Genomic DNA, 12,580 nt, shown 5'->3' with positions numbered 1-12,580 from the left:
CAGTTTTGTTAGGGCTCCTTGATGGCATAGTTGGTTAACTGCTTCCTTGATATCATATTAACAACTGTATTGTGGGAGAAAATAACCAACAGAGTGATACTATTGATTGCCTTGAATGGGAAGAAAATTGCTCAGAAGTACTTATTTTTATACAAGAATTATACTCTCAGCACTTTTTATTAGATAGTCAATTTTATGTTCAACCTGGAAACTTTTATATAAGGTCTCTTTCAACATTCAATCTTAGCAGTGATAACCAAGGAAGAAATCATTTGAAATCAAAGAAATCATTGCAGATTTCAGTAGATGAGACCAAAACGCTGTACCAATGCTAACCAACCTCTAAGTTTGTATTCTCAAAATTCATTATGACTCTTCAGAGTCAGCCAGCTCCAGAGTATCGTATGGTCACTTTCACAGAGATTGAGCTACTTTACAATGCTTTTTATGATTGACAACACTGGAATAGGCTGGAGAGGAAGGGAAGGAAGGAGTTGCCATTTAATACTGCCTTAGATGGCAGCAATTTAGTGTTTTTGTTTAATATCTAGAGAGATTTAAAAGGAAGATGTTTTGAAAAATAAAAGCTTTTCCAATCCTTTACTTCCCTTTTAATGTCTGCATTTTCTATCTACTTGCTAGAAAATGACTGTTGGCACTAACACCCTGCAAGCACTTAATGTATTCTTCTGACTTGTTTTCAAAATAAGGGATTAACACCTCCATTACAAGCATGAGTAGTGGAATGTCATACAAACAGCTTTTCATAGATTTTGTATAGAAACAATGACTACTCTCTCTAATTCACTTTCTCTTCTCACAGCAATTGAAAATGATGAAGAAATTAAGCAACTTGACAAAGAGATCAATGAATTAAATGAATCCAACACTGAAATGGAATCCAATATGGTGAAATTGCAGTCACAGGTACAATTATGGGAGGGTGCTAATTCAAAGAAAGTTTTATTTTGCTACAGATATTTTTGATCCAATGCTTTTACAACAGAAGTATATGAATAAATTGCTAACATCAAAACATACCACCTTAAATGAACAAGTAACTTTAACAAATACTGGAAATTTGACATAATGGACAATACAGTTACTATTTTGGTTTGGTAAGTTTTCATCAGAAAGCCAATTATTTAATGTTTTAGCCTGCAGAGTAAACATTTAAAAAATGAAAGTATTAAGAAAAGTGCCTTTTTTAAAATCTTTCATACCTGTTGGAGTAGACTGGATTTTTATATCGTATTGTAAGAAACATCACCTTAAAATGTTTTTGACTTGGAGAGCTTGAAGATATTCTTTGTGATCTTTCCAGCTCCTAAGCAATATATTTAGCTGGTTTTAGAGTAAAGTGGTCTGTACTCTGGCCCAACATCAGAAGAACACCCTGTCAGATAGCTTTGATAAATATATCCCATACCTGATTCAATGATTTACCAATTCGTATCAATTTTATGTTCTAAAACCTTACCATAATTGAAGTTTCCAAACTCATATTACATTGGACCATTACAAGTACCAAAATGAGATTTTATTTCCTCAATATTTGAGGCTAGATTTAAAATATTAGCCACACATGAGCAGTAGTAAATCAGGGGAAGGGTCACTGGACTCAAAACATTAATTCTGTTTTCTCTTCACAGATGTTGCCAAACCCGCTGAGTTTTTCCAGCAATTTCTGTTTGCATTTTATAAATTGATCTGCCTTCGTTGACATGCCTGCCATTAGCCCCTAGTATGATTTTACAAACCACCGGGGAGCCATCAAGTGGGTTTCACAGCTTTGACCCAATTGAGGCCCATAAAAGGCCATTAAACGTCCAATGAACAGCCTCATGCCACCTCCGCTCTGATATGACGAGCAACACAGGAGGCTGCCATTTCCATGCAGCCCAGAGAGTTCAAACTTTCAGGTTGCCAGTGAGAACAGAAAGTTTTTCTTATTTACTCACAGCTCTGGCTAGGCCAGTGTTTATTGCCTATCCCTAACTGTCCAGGTGGCATTTCAGAGTCAACCACATTGCTATGGTCTGAAGTCATATGTAGGCCAGACCAGGTAAGGATGGCAGATGTTCTTCCCGAAAGAACATTAGTCAACCAGATGTGTTTTTCCAACAATCGACGGTGAATTCACGGTCATTATTAGTCTCTTAATTCCAGATTTTTATTGAATTCAAATTCCACCATTTGCTGAGTTTCTGGATTAATATTCAAGCAATAATACCACTAGGCCATTGCCAATATTGTCTTTTCTCCATATATACAGTGCCAAATGGAGGGTCCCTTTCCTTTTCCTCCCCATACCTGCTGGCTCCACACCATGTCCAAAAGATTCCCCTCTCCCCACCACCCAACCTTGCTGGGACATGTCAGTCTGGTCCCATTAAGAACCTGGACATTTCTGAATGTCAGGGTATATTGTTGGAAGCCACCTCCTTGACCTACCTGAAATACTAGCAGTGACCATGAGTCCTGCTGGCACTCCAGCATAGAGAGCTGTAAGCCTCTATTGGCCAGCAGGTTCATGATGCGGGACATCCTGCTTGAGAAGAACTGAAGACCCGGCTCATACTAATTAATGGATTGCTGTTCAAAATACAAAAGCAGAGTGAGCCAGCTAAGCAGAGTCAAGCTCAGCCGTGGTTTTTAAACTGAGGTGAAGGGAACCTACCCTCATTAGATAATCCAGCCCAATGTCCCATTGATTGTATACTTGACATGGCAGCTAATCTGCTAATAATGCAATTTCCCATTTGTATTTTTCAGTTATTATCACTTTATGTGGTTACTCTGTTAATGTTAGTCTCTTTCTTAGTAAAAGGCAATAAAAGTAACTTATTTGGGCTTATCTACATACAGTAAACATTCCCATGACGTAGAACTTTTAGGATCTGTCATGTCCCTCTGTTTTTACATTAATGTGTAAAATGAAGTTTATTTTTCTGAGGCAAGTTACTTACCTGGCAGGGATAGGTCATGATAAGGAAAGTGATGTCCAGAAAGCGTACATAGCACAATTTGGGTGGCAATGAAGGTTGGTGAAGAAGCTACACAGTAGACTGAATTTTCTTCATCAGGAACAATCTGTAGGAAACAAGTGAATTTGAAGCATCAGGGATCCATTGACTGTAGGACCTCCATAGCACTGGATACTTTGATGTGACCTTCACAAACATGTTGATCTGTATAAAGTTCTTCAAGGACAAGAAGAATCTGCCCAGCTGAAAATCCTCACAGCAGAACCATTCATTAATCTGCTGTCCCAATAGGCTTGAGTGGTGAATGTGCAACTTTATAATACATATGTTCCCATCAAGAATGTCCTCACCTTCCTAATTCGGTACATTGACAAAGCTAAGAACTGCACTGAAGATAAAGATATCATTGAAATCTGGACCAATAAGTGGTAAGTCAAGCTAGCTCCGAAGATCAATGATATTGGAGCAGTCCTCCCCCTCCCTCCATCCTCTGTGGCTTTGCCTCCAAATGGAAAATCTGGCCAGGTGACAGCCAACTGCAGTAATGTCTTTTGGAAGAACCACAAGCAGGTTGGCCACCAGGCAAAGGACTGCAAGCAAACTATGTAATGTTTCCTGTGTGACGTATCTGAAGAGATGCCCAAACCACAGCCTCAGTTATACACAAAAAGCGAAATAAAGGAGGGACCTGTACACAGAAAAATTAATGTGACTATTAAGAAGGAGTCCCTCAACTCTCCCCACCAAGTCAAATTCATGAAGCCTTTCAAGTAATTTCCAGCCAGTCATCCTGGGCAATGATTTCAGTGGTATCACCGACGCAGCTGGATGATCCAGCAGGGCCAATAGCAAACTAAATGCCATATTCACACATTGGATGGAAACAACAAAAAACGCTCAGTTGCACAGTGTGTTCAGCAACCCAGAAGATGGAGTTTTTTTTATTCACTCATGGGATGTGGGCATTACTGGCTGGGCCAGTTTTTTATTGCCCATTCCTAGTTGCCCTTGAGAACGTAGTGATGACCTTCCTTCTTGAACAACTCCGACAATGTTCTATAAGTAGACCCACAGTGCCCTTAAGGAGGGAATTCCAGGACTTTGATCCAGTAACAGTGAGGAATAGCGAAATATTTCCCAAGTCAGGGTGGTGAGTGGCTTAGACAGGAAATTGCAGCTGGTGGTGTTCCCATGTATCTGCTGCCTTTGTCCTTCCAGATGGAAATAGTCATGGGGCTGGAAGGTGCTGTCTCAGGACTCTTGGTGAATTTTTGTTGTGTACCTTGTAGATAGTACACATGCTGAGCATCGGGGAGTGGGGTGACTGAATGTTTATGGATGTGGTGCTTCGTCTTGGATGGTCGCAAGGCAAGTGGGGAATAGTGTGTCAGACCCCTAATCTGTGCTTTGTAGAGGGTAAACAGGATTTATGGAGTCAGGAGGTGAGTTATTGACTGCAATATTCCTACCTTTGCCCTACTCTTGTAGACACTGTATTTATATGGCAAGTCGAGTTTCTGGTCAATGATCCCCCCAGGATGTTAATATTAGGGGACTCGGTGATAAAAAATGTGAAGGGGAAGTTAATAGATTCTCTCTTATTGGAGATGGTCATTGCCTGGCATTTGAGTAGCACAAATCGTATCGAGTTGCTTGAATGCGCAGCATAGATACACCTGATTGAAGTGAGACAAGACTGTACTTTACAGCGTAGGCTTCCTGTTGATGAATCCGATGTGAATGCATGAGACATAAACACCAAGTCAGTGTTCCTCTCTGACCACAGCCTACTACTGGCTGACTGTCACCAACAGGAAGAGGAGAAGTATGTCCAGGACACATGTAAATTAAACGTGAGTCTACTGACACCATGAAACACCGAGGAACTCAAAAGAGTTTTCAAACTTTGGAAAGCAATGAAAACCCTCTTTGAGTCTTCCACACTCTGATGGGATGCAATCAACTCGAACATCAAGAGATTTCTTCATCCTCAAAGATGTTCAGAAGGCAAGAGAGGAACAAGGGAAATGCATCAATTCCAAAACAGCAGAGAGAAAAAGGCAATGATTTTTGTCAAGATTCAACCCCAGCAGCTCTGTGACACAGGATACTATACATTCCAGGAATGAACACTGATGTGCTTTGGTCTGCTCATAATAAGACTATGAGATATAGGATAAGATATAGGAGCATAATAAGGGCATTCAGCTCAATGAGTCTGCTCTGCCCTTCAATCATGACTGATATATTCATCAACCCCATTCTCCTGCCTTCTCCCTGTAATCTCAGTTACCAATTGAGAATCTATCTAGCTCTGTCTTAAATACACTCAATGACTTGCTCTCCATAGCCTTCTGCGGCAATGAGTTTCTCAGATTAACCACCCTCTGACTGAAGAAATTCCTGTTTATGTTAGTTCTAAAGGGTTGTCTCTTCACTCTGAGGTTGTCCCTTCAGGATCTAGTTTTTCCTACTAATGGAGACGTCTTCTTCATGTCTACTGTATCCATGCCTCTCAGTATTAAAAGTTTCAATGAGATCGCCCTCATTTTTCTAAACTCCACATCGAATACACACCCAGGGTCCTCAACTGCTCACCATATAATAAGCCATTCATTCCCAGGGTAATTCTTGTGAACCTCCTTTGGCCAGCACATCCTTCATTAGATATGGGCCCCAAAAACTGCTCACAATATTCCAACTGCATTTTGACCAGAGCATTACACAGTTTCAGCAGCACATCCCTGCTCTTGTATTCTAGCCATCTCAAACTTGCTGGTCTTCAAGTCACAGGAGCTGTTCTTGATTGAGTGCTGCATATTGGCATATTCCAAGATTGTGGACTACATGCTGAGATGACATGTTAAAGCTTGGACAAGCTACTGCAGAGGTGCAGTGGGAAAATGTTGTTGTTGAAGGCTTTTCAGCAGTAATACAATTGGGGACTGGGAACTATAGAATTGCCTCAGTCTGTCTGCCATACAAAGAATGCACTTTGTAAAACAGGAGTATTGAAAATGGTTTGAGGCACATTACAGTGTAGTATTGTATATCCAAATTCTACATCTTTTTTAGAACTTCTTGTAATTTTCAATTTGAATTGTTTTCCTGGGCCTTGGGCTGTATATATGACGTGCATCTTGTAAACATGAAGCCAGTTACATTCATATCGTGTGGAGACAGTTTGAATGTTATTGTAAATTCTGTCAGATTCACATTGAAATATTTTTGTAATTTATAATATAAAATTATATTTATAATTTTTAGGAATAAAATAAAATATAGTTTTGTAAAAATAAGTTATTCATAATGTGTATTTCAGCAGCGTCATCATTGTTGATAGTAAGAGCAGTGTCTGTTGTTTTCATGTGTTTAATTTTTACTCAGCTGAAATAATACTAGGAGCAATTGAAGTAGTTGTGGGTGTATAAATGTATTAATTAACCAGATTAGTATGATTCTTGTGGTTCAGTGGTAATGCCTCTACCTATGGACCAGTAGGTCCTACCTACCGCAGAGTGTATCATAATATGTCTGAACAGGTTGATTGAAAAAAGGAACAGATTAATGACAAAATTGAAGGTATGTTAACATTCATCGAACCACAGTCCTAAAACTCAGTACTAATGCCTTTCAGATTTCTAACATGGAAAAAAATTTAAAAACTATCGAGGATGAAAATAAAGTGATTGAAGAGCAAAATGAAGCCTTATTCAAAGAGCTGGCTGGGTTAAGTCAGGCACTGATACGTAGCCTTGCTGACATAAAACTGCCTCAAATGGTAAGCAAGCTTGTTCTGCGTTATATTCTCTCACTATCTGCTTCTGTCAAGGTCTTTCATAGCTGAGTATTATTCTGATGATATTGCAGATAATTTTATACGTTTGTGCTGCTGATGCAGTGTTTCTCCTGCTGTGAGCACATATTGAGAATTCTAACATTGAAATGAATGTGCCCACAAGACTTTCTGCCCATAAGATTATTCATAAGGTGTACAATTTATGAAATTTAACCGGCTTATTTGCTTCTTCATGCTTTCAATAATGAGTCAAAGTCCAGTGCCATAATTCCACAAGAAATGTTTTGTATTGATGAAGGAAGTCATTGGACAGCATTAGAATTTTAATCTGATTGATTATATTTATGATTTACAATTCCAGAATACAATTAATACTCCTCGGAACTCAACATAATCTTTGCCGTCATCTTGTGCATTTAGCCATGAGTCAAATTGCAAACATTGGCTGGGCTGATATCACAACTGGTCCATCCACTTATATCTTCGATATAATGATTGCTTACTTTTCCTGTTACTCATTTTGTAATTCAATTCCATGTCATTAAATCTGTGAAACTTACTGGCTGCACTTACATTATGGCCAAGGTTTCAGGAATGCATTAATGTAGTCACCAGCCTCAGCCAACTTATACCTGGGAGTTGGCAGCCAAAGATCAAAATAAAACAAAATGTTTATTATTAGGAGCCTATAATTAAAATGCTTGAAATTGTTCACACACAGTCCAACATTATGCTTACGTGTTTCAAGTGGAAATTTCAAATTTTGAACTAGCTGTATCAAGGCCTTCCACAACATTGCTTGGTCACAATTTTTTTTTTACATAAAACCATGACATAGTAGAGTATATCTTTCAGCCCCTTATCCATAAGCAACAATTCTAAGCTGGGAGTCTTGTGTCTCAGTCTGCAGCACCCTTGCCTCTAAGCCACACTTTTCTTGGTTGTTGGCCAGGAGGGAACTGAGATATTGGTGCAGACAAACACTGCCATGAAGAATTCTCCTTCTCAACCTCACCCCTCACCTGAGGCATGATGACCTTCAGGTTAAACCATCACCAGTTGTCTCTCTCTGATGGATGCAGCTCTGTTGAAGTATGGTGCATTGGTGTTGATCCCCAGTGTGAAAAAATGGAGAGTCTTAGTAGCAGGACAGATACCTTGCTATAAAGCAACCCACCAAATAAAATAAATGGCTCATCCAGTCGCTGATCTGATCAATTAGCATTGTGGTGACTCCATTTAACATTGGAAAAGTGAAAAGAGATTTAGGAAAGGGGGATCGATAACAAACAATTGCACACATGCATAGATATTGTGATGTGTTGGGGGTGGCTTTCTTAGGAAATAAGCAAGCTGGGAAGTCGAAGAAAATGATGTCAGGTTGGGATCCCTCCACTGTATTTCACCAGAAATGGCTTAAAAGAGAGGAGGGCAAATGATAAATCATTGAATAAATAATGTCTAAGTTGTTGAGATTGTTAAGAAACCATTTCAAAGGTAATTTAGAACTGAAACCTGAATTTCTGAGCCATGCAAGCTGCATTCCAATCTGTCAGCAACTCTCAAGGGTCACTCAGGCAGATGTACAGTGGAGAGAGCTTCAGTGAAACCGACAAGCTGTGAGAGCTTTTATCAACAGCACTGAAGGTTCCAGCTCAATCCGTTGAGCGACTACTGTTCAAAACACTTCTTCCATCAGACAGTGCTATCATTAGTGATTGCTAACTTTTTAAAAGCATACCACCTATCAAGCCGATACTTATCTTCAGGAACACTTCTCTATCATCAGCCTTCGGGATGGCAAGGAAGCAGCTTAGGCAGCTCCAACTTTGCTGACCGTCAGGGATAGAGGCTGTACTATTGCTAACTGCTCTGTCAGCATCAAGAACAACACCAGCAGCACTGGCTGAATTCTCCTTAGCCAGCATGCCTCTTCAAATGGCAGAGAGAATAGATACTAAGATCTACCCAGAAGGAAGCCACACCACATCTCAAGAGAGAGTGCCTCAGGAGCCAAGTCTGTCATGGTAGAATGTTACTGATACAATCTAGGGTATCATAAACCAAAATAAATAAACAGACCATACTTCAGATACAATGGCAAATTTAACCTTAAATAGTTGATACAACAAAGGTATGTGCCACAAAATCACAGGGATTCATATCATTCCTCATTGAAATGTGGCACTGCATGTAATCACACAGTATTTCCAACTTAGCCTGCAAAACATGGGATCTCTCACTTTCCACTCAATGGATTTGGTCCTCAAGTTGTACTCACCAGCAACCAAATTCTATCCATCATTCCCAGATAGTTAATACTGAGCAGGTGCTCACTCACAAACGTCTTGGTTACAACAGTCTTGATAACATAGTTTTCCTTGGTTATTTTTTGAACCAACTAACCAGCGCACCCTGTTTGCCATCTGGATCCCTGATAAATGTAGCTACTAGTGTACCTGAACTGTTCATGCTATTTTCAGAGTTCATTTACTTGTAGTGTGCTCATGCAATGCTTAACTGAGATCATCTTGAGTTGTATTTTCTAATTACTGTAAAACAGGGAATGAGGTTTTTCATTGAGCTTTCACAGGTTTCTCATATAAACTCTATGTTTCACTTTCTACTTCAATTTGTTTTCTCTTTGTGGCTGCGTCTTTGTGCTGCTTACATTCTGCTTACAGCTCTCCTTGGTGTCTGACAACACAACTTTGATGGTTTTACTTTCCTTTTGTTGGTACTGCTTTCAGGTCAAGGGTCACCAAGTCACAGGAACCACTATTCCTTATCCAAATAAAATATAACTGACCCCCTTACAATTGAAGCAATCTCTTAAAAATCCTTACAATTTTGTTTTATAAAACAAGTACATATTCTCCAAATATTATAAAAACAATTAAAATTTTCTTACTGTTACCAGATCAAAGGTCATCGCACCAACTATATCAGCAGTCTCATTGAAAAAGACCTTCTTTCCAGTATAACAGGTGTCCATGCATATCCCTCTTCTCACCATGTGTCTCTGCTTCTAGTCATATTGTGTACTCTCTTGTCCTGAGAAAGAGGAAGCATAGAGTAATGAGTGCAGATAACAGCTAATGTGCTGAAGAGTGAAATTTCTAAAGAATAGGTGAGAGACATGGATGTGAAAGTCCAATAGACTGAGATTGAGTGCTCAGAGTTGGTGTGAGGTGCCTGTAGGGAGAGTAATAAATGTAACTTCAAGGTATGTTGACCTACCTGGGGAATGCTGTGAAGGTGAATGTTGGACACATCAAAGTGTCCAGTTTTGTGTCTGAAAGCTGTCATATCGTCCTGGATCCTGTTTGATACTCCAGGTCAGGGAGACCATATTTCAACCACTAACTTTGTTGGCTACTTCCATACATGCCTCACGTGAGAGTGAGAGGCCCAGTCTTTCCAATCCTCCTCTCCATTGTTGTGGCTCCTGCAGCTTCTATCTTATTTTTATGTTGTCATTTTATGTCAGTATCATTTTTATGTAACAATAATTCTGAGTGTAGTTATTTTTTGTTATCGATTTTCAAAAATATTCAATGTTGTTGATTTCTAGCACTTAAATGTGGGTAAATGATTAAGAGGGTAGGGAGTAAGGTGTCCATGGAGGGGTGGGGTCAGTGGGTGTAGTAAGGATAGGGAGTTGTCACTCATGAGTCAATAGTTCAATTTAATACTGACCAAGGACATGTACAGTAGGTCTAATTCCTCTAAATGTCTGTAGGTAAGTGAGTTGGAACCATTCCTCTCTTACTCTAACTCAGAGTTGGGAATTTTTTCAGTGGTTTCCATACACCAAGTGATTGCCCATCAGGAGTTTCAGTTATCTCAGTAGAGTTAGCTGCATTGCAAGCTCAGCTTGGTCCCATCGTGCAACTTTGTGTCTAAGTTGCTGCAAAGATTATCTTTCCATCGGAAGATCTGAGCAATGTTTGCATTGAGCTAGGAGGAGCAATGGCATTCACCTGACTTCAAATATTCACAATTGCCCACCATCACCTCCATCTTCAGTCCCAGCATCCTGCACAAAATTGAAGAAATGAGACAATAATAATCCAAGGTTGATTCCCGCTTTTAAATTGGAGTGGCTTTGTCAATACCCAACTGGTTATGGCTTTAAAATTGGCATAACTAACTTGCATCTCTTGAGATGGTTTATATTGTTTAAAAGAAGTAGACATGATTCCTAAAGGAGCGAACTATGATAGAACTCCAGAACATGTAGAATACTCTCAGTTCCTATAGATGTGATATTCAGATTATGCTGGGTACAGGAGCTGCCTTCTCATTGTGAGATGTGAAATATGCATTTGTTACCATGCTGCAAACTATTGTGAGAAGAGAATAATTAGTCATTTTATTGCTTAAAAAATAAATCTGTTTGTTGTATCAATTAAAGGTAGATATTAGATTGTAAAGATAAGGCAATGATGTAAGTTTGTTAATGCAATTACAATTGAATTTTCAATTAAACTTTCTTTGCAGTTCATGTGACAGTTCATGTGACAGTTCAGATAATAAACTAATCAGATAAATGTGAACAAACATAGAGTATCAACATATATTTGGAAGCAAATCATATCTAACATTACAAGATCCAGCTAGTGGTTCATACAGCAGTAATTATTGTGGACTACAAATTTTCCCATTTATAATGTTGTCTTGTGTTAACTGTAATTTAGATTAGATTAGATTAGACTTACAGTGTGGAAACAGGCCCTTCGGCCCAACAAGTCCACACCGACCTGCCGAAGCGCAACCCACCCATACCCCCACATTTACCCCTTACCTAACACTTGGGCAGCACGGTGGCACAGTGGTTAGCACTGCTGCCTCACAGCACCAGGGACCCGGGTTCAATTCCCGCCTCGGGCGACTGTCTGTGTGGAGTTTGCACATTCTCCCCGCGTCTGCGTGGGTTTCCTCCGGGTGCTCCGGTTTCCTCCCACAGTCACAAAGATGTGCGGTTCAGGTGAATTGGCCATGCTAAATTGCCCGTAGTGTTAGGTAGGGGGTAAATGTATGGGTATGGGTGGGTTGCGCTTCGGCGGGTCGGTGTGGACTTGTTGGGCCGAAGGGCCTGTTTCCACACTGTAAGTAATCTAAATCTAATCTACTATGGGCAATTTAGCTTGGCCAATTCACCTGACCCGCACATCTTTGTGACTGTGGGAGGAAACCGGAGCACCCGGAGAAAACCCACGCAGACACGGGGAGAACGTGCAAACTCCACACAGTCAGTCGCCTGAGTCGGGAATTGAACCCGGGTCTACAGGCGCTGTGAGGCAGCAGTGCTAACCACTGTGCCACCGTGCCGCCCACATTTATAAGGAGTGTACTTTAATTTCCAGAGTGTAGGTTACTCAACTCAGGTTGAGTAACCAGTGTTTTACAATCTCTTTGCTGTAGGTAGTGGTGTGTGAATAAAATGTGTTGAAGCGCATTGTGCCAGTGTGAATCTGAAGCTCATTCAAAATAAATTTTAGCTCATAGAGCCATAGATTCTTAGAAGCCAGCCCATTGGCCCAACTTGCCCATCCGCCCGTTTTACAATTAGCCTAGTCCTGTTTGCCTGTCTCTCGTCCATATCCCTCCATACCAATCCCATTCATGTATTTGTCTAAATGTTTCTTAAATGATGAAATTGTGCTCACTTCCACCACTACCTCTGACAGCCCATTGCAGATAGTCACCATCATCTGGAGAAAAAAGTGCCCCTCTGGATATTTTGTATCTCTCTGCTCTCACCTGAAACCTATGCCATCTAGTTTTAGAC

At 40.1% G+C, this 12,580-nt stretch overlaps 1 protein-coding gene across 1 annotated transcript in view; it reads left to right on the top strand.

Moving 5' to 3' along the window:
• Nucleotides 1–12,580, top strand: part of myt1b (myelin transcription factor 1b) — a 66,540-nt gene that overhangs the window by 49,080 nt on the left and 4,880 nt on the right. The window contains exons 19-20 of the mRNA XM_060835917.1: nucleotides 824–927; nucleotides 6,625–6,768. Of these exons, the coding sequence (XP_060691900.1) occupies nucleotides 824–927; nucleotides 6,625–6,768 (248 nt within the window). The remainder of the gene's footprint in view (nucleotides 1–823; nucleotides 928–6,624; nucleotides 6,769–12,580) is intronic.

This window comes from Hemiscyllium ocellatum, chromosome 15 (genome assembly GCF_020745735.1).
Source record: "Hemiscyllium ocellatum isolate sHemOce1 chromosome 15, sHemOce1.pat.X.cur, whole genome shotgun sequence".
NCBI classification, from domain to species: domain Eukaryota; kingdom Metazoa; phylum Chordata; class Chondrichthyes; order Orectolobiformes; family Hemiscylliidae; genus Hemiscyllium; species Hemiscyllium ocellatum.
Note: the sequence above shows the minus strand (reverse complement) of the source record. Positions and strands in the feature narration are given on the sequence as shown.